We start from the raw sequence: 13,076 nt of genomic DNA, 5'->3' as shown, positions 1-13,076 counted from the left end.
GATAATGGATGCAGTAAATATTTAACAATAAAAATCAGACGAATGAATCACTGCACAGGAGATGAAGTCTCAGAACTAGAGTAGGTACAACGGATCTGGGATGCTTTGTGGCATCAGCTACAGTGCTGTTCGGCATCGGTAGCGGCAGAAATTGTAACTGATTTGAGGCAGGCCCTCACAACAAAATTTACACTTGCGGGTTGTGGCCCAGAGCTCTCCGAACAATTTACGAGCACGGATGTTCTTATCTCTGAAAGTTCGTAAGTAGAGGAGTGTCTATTCAGTTGTTTACTCCTCAGTTGGCCAAGCACCAATTTTGCTCTTTCCCTCTTTAAAAATGGGAACTAATTTTTGGTAAGGGATATTACATGATGTACTTTTTTCTTTATTCATTGTGGTAATTTCTGTTAGTTTAGTTTTGAAAATAGAAATAAAGAAGGATTTTGTATGGAAGCTGTTAAGAAATACCTGTTACCTTAATTGCTCTGTAGCTCACTTACTGGTTTATTTTTGAGAACATAACTAAGCCTTCATTGCTTTTTAGCTAAATTTGAAAGATTGGCTCACAGAATGTCATCTTTTGAGGCTAATTGTAATAAAGTAAACCCTCTAAGATCCAGACTTGTAGTGGAGGAGGGAAGCTGGCTTGGTATTTGAAAAATGTGTATGTACAGTAAGCAAAAATTTTTAATAGGCTAGTCTGAGATAAACTACAAGGCAAATATTACTTTTGCTTGGTTATCACTAAGTAACGATAATGAAAAATTGAATATAAAAGTATTGCAGTAGATTTTCATTCTAAAGTAATTCAAAACATCAAGTTAGTGAGAGTGAGCTGCTGTGGCCTAATTTAAAAAAAATTTCTGTACCCTTCTTTCTGTCACATTTCTTTTGACATTTCCTGACACTTTACTGTTCATTATCCAAGTATTTTTTAACTAAATGTTTGTACCTTATTTTTATTGTTTTTTCCTTATACTGCTCCTGAAATTTTAGCCGAAATAATTGACAAATTGATTAAAATTCTACCAGAGCATAAATGAAAGTAAAAGATTTGTGTTTACGGAATAGAGAAATTATTTTGTATTTTTATTTTGCCTTGATTACTTATTTAAAATCTGGTTTAGATTCTTGTACGTATGACATATCTTTTTCCACAGGATTCATCTGATGGAATTAATTCCCAGATGGAACTCCCCCCATCAATAGGTTTTGCGACTACTATAGATATATCAAAATACACTGGATGTAGGATGGAAGATACTCAGAGGTAATGTATAGTAGTCATTGTTTGATTAGTGCAATAGTAGCCATACATATGCAGTAAAGATATTATTTTTATTTTGGTCCATTCTAACCTGTCAATGTACCATTTGAGAAAAGGAAACAGAGCCAAGCATCTTTTAGGTTATTCAACATTTTGCACTGTAGAGATGTTTAATCCTTAAACTATTCCTTTGGAGGATTTTTTTGCTTCCTTTAAAAACTTTGATAAAATGACATTCTTAATTTTATATGACTGGTACTCTGCAATACCCATTTTCATTAAACAGTTGTAAATTCTGTAGCCTTTAATTTACATTCTCTTATTTTTTCGACTTCCTCTGCTTCTACCAGGGCTTACATTTTCTTTTTCTCTAATGGTAAAGAATAACAAAGCAAAATCCTTTTTGAATGTTGGTTTATAATGCTCATTCTGTTTGAAACAAAATTGATGTGTTTACACATTTGATGGAAACCAAGAAATCTGCAGTAGTTGGGAGTTATTCAGTCAGGCTTCTATATTCAGTGAGATTGTGAGAGAGATTGATGCCTCTCAGTGTTAGTGCAAATCAGTGATAATGTATTTATTGAATGTTTTACAGAAAGATATTGCACAGAATTTAATCTTTATTGATTCCCCTTCAAGTATTATCCCCCTTTTTTTGAGAGTTGCCAGATTACACTTTATGGAGCACTTGAGTGTCTGATGATTTAAGAATATTGTTATCTCCCATTGGTGACTAACTGTTCATTGTTGTGCTGTACCTTAATTACATACATTAAACAAAATTACACCACAAAACAATGTCTTTACACAGTGCCTGACTGTAGCTTTTGGAATTCATGAATTGAAGCAATGCAACTTTCTCTTGAGCGCATTCTATTTGTACAGTACTGAATACTTCATTTTTCATATCATACTAAGCATAGATATATACATTCATCCTCATTTTTGGAGTTTGCCATATCCCCTTTGAACTTAATAGTGGGGTTAATAGAGGTCATTGCACTAAGTACGGGACTCTGATAATTTTTCGTAATATACAGGGTGCTTTCTGTGTGGTTCATTTACAGTACAGTATATATTAACTGGACAGACTAACAATCATACAGGTACAGTATATGCTTCCACATCAATGTCGTCCCAGGAGGAACTGGATAACTTTTATGATGACCTATATACCACTCTAAATAATAAGAAAGCCCAATACAACATCATAATGGGGGATTTCAATGCTAAAATTGGACAAGGGAATGAAGATTGTGTTGGCAGATTTGGATATGGAGAGAGAAATGAGAGGGGAGATGACTTGATCAATTTTGTTGTAGCACATGACTTCAAGATCATGAACACATTCTTTCAAAAGAGTGAAAACAAGAGATGGACATGGCGAAGCCCAAACCATGAAACATGAAATGAAATAGACTACATACTTGTAGACAGACATAATATAGTTAAAAATGTTGATATCCTGAACCAAGTCATCATAGGCAGTGATCACAGGATGGTAAGATGCAAAATCCAGATCAACACCAAACAATAAAGACAAAAACTATTCTTCTCAAGACCAGAACATATCAGAATACCTGAAGCTCTCAAATCTACATTTCAGATAGAGTTAAAAAACTGCTACGAGATTCTTGAAAATTTAGAAGACCAAAACAATAATGAAAATTACCTTGAAAGCTTGAATAATAACATCATTTTCCCATTGAAAGAAGCAGCAAAGAAGTTCCAGGACAGAAAGTCCTCTGAAACCAGCAAATTCTCTGAAGAGACAAAGAACCTCATGAAAAAGCATAGAAATCTCAAGCCCCCAACAGTGTGGGAGAAAACTGAAGCAGCAGAACTAAACAAAACTATACAGAAAAAGCAACGACAAGACCTTTGCAATAGAACAATAGAAATAATTGGAGATGTCATTAAACAGGGCAGAGGGTTTAAAACAGCAAAAAGAGAACTTGGCCAAGGGAAGCTGCAATTCAATGGGCTGTTAGCATAGAACAACAGAAATAATTGGAGATGTCATAAAACAGGGCAGAGGGTTTAAAACAGCAAAAAAAAAACTCGGCCAAAGGAAGCTGCAATTCACTGGGCTGTTAGAAGAAGACGGATCCCTTACAACCAACCGTGATGGAATAGTTAAGCGAGCAAGAGAGTACTACCAAAAGCTTTACTCCTCAGAAAGACCCCGTTACCATCTTCGCGAAAGAGAAAATCAACACCTATCTCATGACTTTCCAGAGATCACAGCATGCGAGGTGCGACTTGTTACAAGTAAATGAAGAAGGGGAAAGCACCAGGACCAGATAACATCACATTGGACCTAATAACAGATGCTGATGAGCCAATCCAAGTCAGATTGGCGCAACTATTCAATGAATGCTTGAAGAAGAGCAAAATGCCAGAAGAGTGGAATAAAGCCATCCTCATTCTACTCTACAAAAAAGGCGACTCCACTGACATGAACAACCAACGACAAATCAGCCTCCTTAATGTTATTTATAAGATCTTCACCAAAGTTATCACTAATTGAATTGCAGGTAAGCTTGATGAAAATCAGCCAAGGGACCAAGCAGGCTGTAGAAGAGGCTACTCCTCAATTGACCATCTACAAGCAGTAATCCAGATCATTGAGAAAACAAACGAATATAAAATCCCACTAGTAGTAGCACTTGTAGATTACACCAAAGCATTTGACTCCATCGAAACTGAGGAGGTCATGTCAGCACTGGAAGAACATGGAGTTGACTCAGTTTACATCAACTCAGTTTACATCAATGTCCTCTGTCACATCTATGACCATGCAACATCATTTATTCACCTCCACAAGGACTCAGAACCACTCCAACTCAAGAGAGGAGTCAGACAAAGTGACACTAGCTCACCCAAACTGTTTACTGCCTGCCTGGAGAGTGCTTTCCGACAACTCAACTGGCAAGAAAAAGGAATAAGAATAGATGGAGAATACCTAAGTCACCTCAGATTTGCTGATGACATCATTATTGTTGCCCCCACCAAAGAAGAGCTTCAACAAATGCTCACCAAGCTAAATGAAGCAAGCAAATCAGTAGGCCTCCACATGAACTTCCGTAAGACCAAAGTCATGAGCAATACATACACTGAAAATGCAGATGACATACTTGAAATTGAAAATCAACAAATTGAGGAAGTGTACCTTGGACAATGAATCTCTCTACATGACGCCACCAAAGAGAGCAAAATAAAAAGAAGAATAACCTCAGTTGGCAGGCGTTCGGAAGAGCCAGTACAGTGTTAAAAAATAAGAAGAGTCCTATCCTCTTTAAAAGGAAAGTCTATGATCAGTGTATCTTCCCTTAAATTACTAACAATGCAGAGGCCACATGAGAGAATTATGCTAGATCTGACTTGGAAGGATAGAAAAACAGCTAATTGGATACATCAAAAAACTAAAGTAAACGATAGCCTTGAAACCATCAGTAAGCTCAAGTGGAACTGGGCAGGGCACATTGCCAGGATGACAGACAACAGATGGACATCATGAACAACCTTCTGGACGCCCCGAGGATACACAAGAAACCGAGGAAGACAAAAAAACCCGCTGGCGAGATGACTTAGATCAACATGAACAACAGTGGCACAGAGCAGTGGAGGACAGAAATCTGTGGAGGAACCTGGGGAAGGCCTACATCCAACAAAGGACTTTTGAAGGGTGAAATGATGATGATGATATATAACTCATATATCAGTATTAAGAACTTAGTGAAAATTTGGACAAAATTTTATGTACTGGTAATAGCATTTAACCCATGGGGTGCTGGGGGGATGCTGCTTAAGGACGGCAGCAATATTATGCATTTGCAACTAATATCATAGAACCAAAATTTTCTCGCTTATTTTTCAACTCATCACCTAGCATTATACTGTACATGGTTGAAATCGCGTTTTATCACAGATAAATAATCAATAAAAAAATGTAAGATACTTTTAAAAATTTATATTTAAAATTATTGTTTTTTGGAAAGAAAAAAATTTCAGAAACAACTTTTTTTTTTTGGAAGGAATCAATAAAAAAATGTAAGATACTTTTAAAAATTTATATTAAAAATTATTGTTTTTTGGAAAGAAAAAAAAATTTCAGAAACAACTTTTTATTTTTGGAAGGCTGAGTACAGTATTTTCTTATACAATTCCAATTTTTTTTCATGCCAAAATTACTTCTTACATGCTGAAGAAATACCTGAAAAAAATACAAAAAAGATACAATAGGTATTAATTGGCTAGATGGGTTTATATGCATGTGTATTTAACTATCATATGCAAGCTAGCGTAAACACGAATTTTACTCACCGAATAAAAATGTTATAAAACTCAAATGAACTCAATTTTTTTTTCTACGACTTACACCAGGTACAAAGATTTCTTTATTTTTTTATAGCGTAGTTGCTGTTTCATCCTCAAGGAGTCACCCCCCATGGTATGCCAGCGCTCCATGGTGACTAGACTAGTATCAAAGAGATATTTTTCTAGCCTGGTCTTCTAGCCAGGTATTGTGTCATAATGAAAACACTATGACACGTGATAGAGTATAATGGACTCAAAGATTAGAGGGCATTTTCCCTTATCTTCAGCGAAGCTGAACCCAGTTTTTCCTACGTCAAAAATGTAAGAAGTAACTACTGTATTGCACATGCGCGTCTGCCATCTTGTGTACGACCAGGGCAGGCAAAAAGACCAGCTCCATTACGAGAAGGTTTTTCTTTGAAGCCACAGGTAAGGAGTTGACCCTTCCTCACAAGCACAGTGTTACCTGCCTTCAATTTTTCATTTTTCAATATAGCTGGCAAAAACTTTGATGTTATCCTCATGGTTCTGGTAAGGGAAGTATTATGAAGCAATAAATCATTACCAAAAGGCACTTTTGTATAAAAATTGTCTGTTAGAAGATGGTAACCTTTATTCAGTAGATTACTCTTCTCCATAATACTCATTACCACAGTATGTGCAAGACCTTTCTCGGATCCACTAGCATAAAAATCCCTCCCTGAATATGTCAGTGTGAGAAACATGCCCAGTACTGGCTTCACACAATTTAAATTTTTTTTTATGCCATATCTGGAATGCCTTTTATTTGGCATATATTGAATGTACACACACCTGTTGTGCATACCTACCACACTCTCATCTAAAGATACAGTTTGCTCTGGGCGATAATGGTGCTTGAAAAAACTGTTGCAGGAATCCAAAAATGGCCTTATAAGAGCCCAAGAATCGAACTGGGGATGACCTCTAGGACAGACAAGTGCATTATCACTAACATGAAAAAATCTTCTACCCTGTAATGAGCAAGTATTCATCTCTTGCCATCGTCTCAGAGAAAAAGGGAATTCTAGTTTCTCTAGAAGTGCTCCAAAAATGCTGTACATTTTTCAAAGGAATAAGACCCACCAACAAGGACACACCCAAAAACTTTTTCATTTTGTTTCGAGTGACAGGTTTCCATCGAGAATATCGTGAATGCGGATGTGATGCCATCCACTCTTCCTTCTCAGAAAGGACTTGGTTCACATATCTGTTGGTTTCAGTGACTAATTTGTCGACAGTGGCATTATTCATAAATAACAACACATATTCTACTGGACGTGCATTTTTACTAAGAATGTTTATTGGTCCTATATGTCTCTGCAAAAAACTAAATTTCGTACCTGAACAAGGGTTTTCAGGTGCATATACGTGACCCCATAAGCTTCCCACATCAATATGCACATCGTTATCACTGTTACTTCCACTGTCATTGTAATTATTGATATCGAAATCACTGCGTGATGATGATAAATCAACATCATCGTCAAAAGAAGCCATTACAGGCAGTCCCCGGTTAATGGTGGGCTCGGGTAACAGCGATCCGGTTTTATGGGGCTTGTCTAGTGACGAAAATCGGCAATTTTCGCCGCCAAAAATCACAATTTCCATTTATCGGCGCCGATAATTGGGGATTGGGGCCAACACATACCTAACAGTGGCGCCGATAACCGAAAATCAGCGCTTTTCGGCACCGATAACCCCCGAAAATCGCCGAAAAAGTGCCGAAATCGCCGATTTTCAGTTATCATCACACCCTCAGAAACGGAACCCCACCGATAAATGGGGACTGCTTGTACAGTATCTCAAAGAAATTGCAAAATAAACAAAACTATAAAAATCATCGACAGTTGCTGGAATTCAAGATGCAAAAGCCTTCCTGGCCATGCGCCCCCCCCTACTGATTGCTATTTTTATACCTATGATTAACCCTTAAACGCCTGTTGGACGTTTTAAACGTCATCCAAAATTGTCTGTCGAATGCCGAGTGGACGTTGCAAACGTCGACTGAAAATGCTTTTTTTAAATATTCGCGGAAAAATAATTGTAGGCCTAGTTTGCGGAAGATTTCAAATCCCGCGCCTCGGCGGATGCTGGGAGTTCACGGATCCAGCTGTTGTTTTGTTTCTGAGCGTCACCCAGACGCGCATGCGCGAATTTCCCCCATCTTGCATCAGAGAGCATCAGATCAGCACCTTGCGAGAGCGATATTTTGACGCAGACGTGTTTTGTTGAACTTTTGCGAGTGTTAGCGTATTCGTGCTGCAACAGAACGTTTGCAGAGATGTCACAAAGGCATCAGGACCGTGAAAGGCGCATACTGCCTGTCGGAAGTGAGCGTGTGAGGCGAGTTTTAGACTGGGATGCTGGAGAAGGACCCAGCATCCAAAGTGAATTTTAACATTCGGTCAACTTTGACTCGACCGAAATGATCGAAAAACGCATCCGTAAGCCATAATTATTACATTCGAGTAACAATCAATCATTTACCTTCATTTTGCAACAAACGGAAAGTCTCTAGCACAATATTTAGAATTTTGGTGAATTTTTGAAAAAAAAATTTCCTCCGCTCCGCACGCGAACTCCGCTGAAAATCCTGTCATTTCTTGCGTCAGCTTGCCGTAATTTTTCGCCGTTTCATATTATTCGTTACATAAAGTGTTATACATCAAAATGTGCGCAATTTCATGTAGAATACAACAAAAAATATATCATTCCTTTAGCTCTTCACAGTGTTTTAATATTTACATCGAAATCACGATAACTGACAAAATTTTAACATTCGGTCAACTTTGACTCAACCGAAATGATCGAAAAACGCATCCGTAAGCCATAATTATTACATTCGAGTAACAATCAATCATTTACCTTCATTTTGAAACAAACGGAAAGTCTCTAGCACAATATTTAGAATTTTGGTGAATTTTTGAAAAAACATTTTCCTCCGCTCGCTCCGCGAACTCCAATGAAAATCCTGTCATTTCTTGCGTCAGCTTGCCGTAATTTTTCGTAGTTTCATATTATTCGTTACACAAAGTGTTATACATCAAAATGTGCGCAATTTCATGTAGAATACAACAAAAAATATATCATTCCTTTAGCTCTTCACAGTTTTTTAATATTTACATCGAAATCACGATAACTGACAAAATTTTAACATTCGGTCAACTTTGATTCGACCGAAATGATCGAAAAACGCATCCGTAAGCCATAATTATTACATTCGAGTAACAATCAACCATTTACCTTCATTTTGCAACAAACGGAAAGTCTCTAGCACATTATTTAGATTTTTGGTGAATTTTTGAAAAAAAATTTTCCTCGCTCGCTACGCTGGCGTACTCTCCGCTGAAAATCCTAGCATTCCTTGTGTCAGCTTGCCATAATTTTTTCACCGTTTCATATTATTCGTTACATAAAGTGTTATACATCAAAATGTGCAAATTTCATGTAGAATAGAACAAAAAATATGTCATTCCTTTAGCTCTTCACAGTTTTTTAATATTTTCGCCGAAATCACGATAACTGACAAAATTTTAACATTCGGTCAACTTTGACTCGACCGAAATGATCGAAAAACGCATCCGTAAGCCATAATTATTACATTCGAGTAACAATCAATCATTTACCTTCATTTTGCAACAAACGGAAAGTCTCTAGCACAATATGTAGATTTTTGGTGAATTTTTGAAAAAAATTTTCCTTCGCTCATGGCGCATGAGACTCCGCTGAAAATCCTGTCATTTCTTGCATCAGCTTGCCGTAATTTTTTCGCCGTTTCATATTATTCGTTACATAAAGTGTTATACATCAAAATGTGTGCAATTTCATGTAGAATACAACAAAAAATATATCATTCCTTTAGCTCTTCACAGTTTTTTTATATTTACGTCGAAATAACGATAAATAGAAAAAAATCAACCTTCGGTCAACTTTAACTCGATCGAAATGGTTCAGAAATGCAATTGTAAGCTAAAAACGTACAGGCTAGTAATATTCAATCAATTTCCTTCATTTTGGCACAATTGGAAAGTCTCTAGCACAATATTTTGATTTTTGGTGAATTTTTGAAAAAACTTTTTTTTACGTCCACACGTTATTTAATTCATGCATCATTTTGTGATAATATTTTCTCTGTGTTGCTTTAATCGTTTTACAATCTGCTATATACCAAAATCATCGCAATTTAGTGTACAATACAACTAAAAAAAATTAACTCATTAGCTTCAACCGTTTTCCTTACAGCACGATTTGTATACAATTATATGAGTTTTTTTTTTTCGCTGTCATATATTCCAATATTTATATATGATAATGATATTTTTTTTTATTTCTGATGGTTGCATACTAAACTTCAGGCAATGAGAAAAAAAGGAGCCAAAAATGAACTCTTAATCTTGAAAACTAAGCGCTGTGATTTTTGAAAAACTTTTTTTTCCGTCAGTGCTACCTCTCGGAGGCCGGCATACGGGAGACATTTTTGAAAATAGGGCATCGGCGTTAAAGGGTTAAGAGAAATCTGGCATCTTTATGCTCAAGAGTGAGCTGAATGGTTGGTGAGACTGTTGACGTCACTCAAACAGAGCTAAAGGGAGGGGCTAATTTTACCGCGATATTTGAAAATAAAGCGTTGATTATCGACGCGCCGCACCTTGTGGGTTATGCAATGTGATTTACTTGCTTCTCAACAAAGTGATGATACTTTACATTCATAATTTACAGTTAATTTCCATATTTTTATACATAATAGCCATTATTGGGATACAACTTCTGTACAATTATGCTTTTGTAGTGGAATGTGTATACTGAAGGTTTACCAATAAATAGGAATATGAAAATAAAAAGTAAGGTGAGATTACAACTTTGTCCAACATGTCCTTATTGAAAAGGAAAGTAAGCAGCATAGATAAGAATAAATACAGTGTACTGTACAAGTGAAATAGATCTATATATAAAAATGCTCCAAGTTCAAGATGTGCATGACCCTGTTTAGATAGTTTTTAATGTTAGATTATGAACCTTTTTGATAATTGAACAAATGATATTAAAGTAAAATGAAAACCATAATGTTTCTGAACCTTTTTGATGAATAAACAAACTCTCATTGCAGTCCACTGGGAACTCGCGTGTATTTAATCATTAATGGTTAGACTGTTTAAGTAACAGTTTGTATCCTTGCTTCCGTACTTCTGTGCAATGTTGGATAAATTTCAGTTTCCTTTTACTCTATTTTTGTACATATTTCCAGGCATCTGCGAGGAAACTGGTTAGCATATTGGGAGCATGAGATTGGCAGAAGTGAACAGGATGCAAGATTCAACTTCAAACAGATCAAACTACAAACATTTATAGGACATAGTAATAGTGTGAAATGTATACATATCCTTGATAATGAAAATTCTTTCATATCCTGCAGTAAAGACAAGACAGTGAAATTATGGTCACTACGCAGTCAGGTAAGTTACTTTTTCCTCAAGTTTGTACGAAGCAAGTTTTTTAACCAGTTAAAATTACACTGATTACAATATCCATACATTAAACTTGTGAGAATAATGATTTGTTAAGATAACCAAAGTTTCAAAGGGGCAAAACAATTGATCTTAAATCAGAGTCAGTATTTTTGCATTAAATTTATAAAAATAAATAATTGGTTGCTTTCACTTGCAAATACAGACCTCTACTATAGGTAAACATAACATGCAGATACATTACACCAAAAAATATGACAAATTTGGGTTACTTGATGTGAATCAAAGCATTTTTCTTTGTTTTTAACTCCTGTTTTTTGTAAAACAGCACTCAAATTATTAATTTCTGGAATGTATAGCCAAATCCACATCAGGTTAAAAAGATTAAGGATATACAGATAATGCATACTATGAAGTAAATGGTTTCTTTATTGTCATGTCTTCTGGCCAGGGCTAATAAAGGAAATTGGGTTGCCTGTCCCATTGGCTTTTCCACTTGAAAAAGAAATTTCATTGCTCATCATGCTTGTACTCCCACAATAACTCCCACAATAGCTGAAAAAAAATTCCACTGATCATCATGCTTGTACTCCCACAATAGCTGAAAAAAATTCCACTGATCATCATGCTTGTACTCCCACAATAGCTGCAGGATTGCAAAGCCTGATGTATATCATAAGGCCAAGAGGCAGATAATGAAGCAACTCTCAAGCTATACATTGCTGCCATAACTTTTCCACCAATACCCATATCAAATTAATTCTTATGCCAAAATGGGTACCATTTACAGTGTGCCTTACTTGACCACTCTAGATGGTTCTAAAATGATCTTTTGGTCCTTGATGCAGGACTTTTTGCCTTTTAATTTTCACCTTTTCCCTTTGGACTCACCTTACGAATGTGGCTAGCTTTTTTTTTTTTTAAAAACTACTGTAATTTTTATACCCATTTAAGAGCAAAGTTTTTGGGCAAGCCCTGGAGTCTAGAAATGTCATTTGGTGGTCTCATTAAATTATTAATTTATATAATGGCAATACTGGTCACTCACATGATCTAATAGTCACTGTTTTTTCAGGGAGATGGCAGTGCACATGTTAGTGCACAGTGGACATATACTGGGCACAAAAAATCCGTCTTTGGAGTCACCTTTTCAGAGTCTATGAGATATGCAGCATCTTGTGATTCAACTGTTCATGTATGGGATCCATTCATATGTGCAGGAATTAAGCAGTTGGATTCCCTTCGCCATAGTCCAGTTACTGTAAGTAACTTATAAAAGAATAAGGATATTAAGGCACTTTTTTGTCCACTCTGCTTACACATTCCCTGATTGAAATTACTTTGTTTACTTATGAACAGCATATCCATAGTTTAGCAATTCAGGCAATTTTAGTTTGAATGCTTATCCTCTGCAAAGTTTTTTCTGTTTTATTGAATATTGGTTCGGTCATAATTTAGGCTTTAACAATCACTTTAAAGTTGTAGTTATTAATCCAGCTTATCTTAATTTGAAATAATTTAGGCTTTAACAATGAAGATGTAGTGGTTAATCCATCTTACCTTAATTTCAAAGGCTGAAAATGGAAAAGGGATTGGAGAAGGCATGACAACTGCGTGACTTGGAAGTACAGTAGATTAAAGTTCATGGTTACCCAGCGACTAGTTGTATTTTATTCATTTGATTGCCTACCAAAATTGACATAGAGAAGTTTGAGACCTTTTCAAACCTCATACGAATTAGAATAAAAAGAAGCAAAGTTTTTAATTCCAGTTTAGATTCTTGATTCAAGACATTTCTTGTTAGATATTTATTGAGTTTTTATTGCAAATGCTTTGGATATTATTTGAATGAGGCCTCTGGCAGGAAAAATCAGGTTAGGAAAATCATGACAATTTTATTTGAATTAAATGATAATGAAGAGCAAATGCTACCTTTAATAAATTTCATTATGAAGAATAATGAAGAGTAAATACTACCTTTCATAAATTTCATTATGAAA

The 13,076-nt window shown here is 35.9% G+C and overlaps 1 protein-coding gene across 2 annotated transcripts in view; it reads left to right on the top strand.

Moving 5' to 3' along the window:
• Positions 1–13,076, top strand: part of Wdr81 (WD repeat domain 81) — an 87,308-nt gene that overhangs the window by 56,952 nt on the left and 17,280 nt on the right. For both annotated transcript variants that reach the window (XM_067130374.1, XM_067130373.1), the window contains exons 22-24: positions 1,161–1,270; positions 10,857–11,064; positions 12,152–12,337. In XM_067130374.1, coding sequence (XP_066986475.1) covers positions 1,161–1,270; positions 10,857–11,064; positions 12,152–12,337 — 504 coding nt within the window. The remainder of the gene's footprint in view (positions 1–1,160; positions 1,271–10,856; positions 11,065–12,151; positions 12,338–13,076) is intronic.

Source organism: Macrobrachium rosenbergii, chromosome 28 (genome assembly GCF_040412425.1).
Source record: "Macrobrachium rosenbergii isolate ZJJX-2024 chromosome 28, ASM4041242v1, whole genome shotgun sequence".
NCBI lineage: Eukaryota > Metazoa > Arthropoda > Malacostraca > Decapoda > Palaemonidae > Macrobrachium > Macrobrachium rosenbergii.
This window is presented reverse-complemented; position numbering and strand designations above follow the sequence as displayed.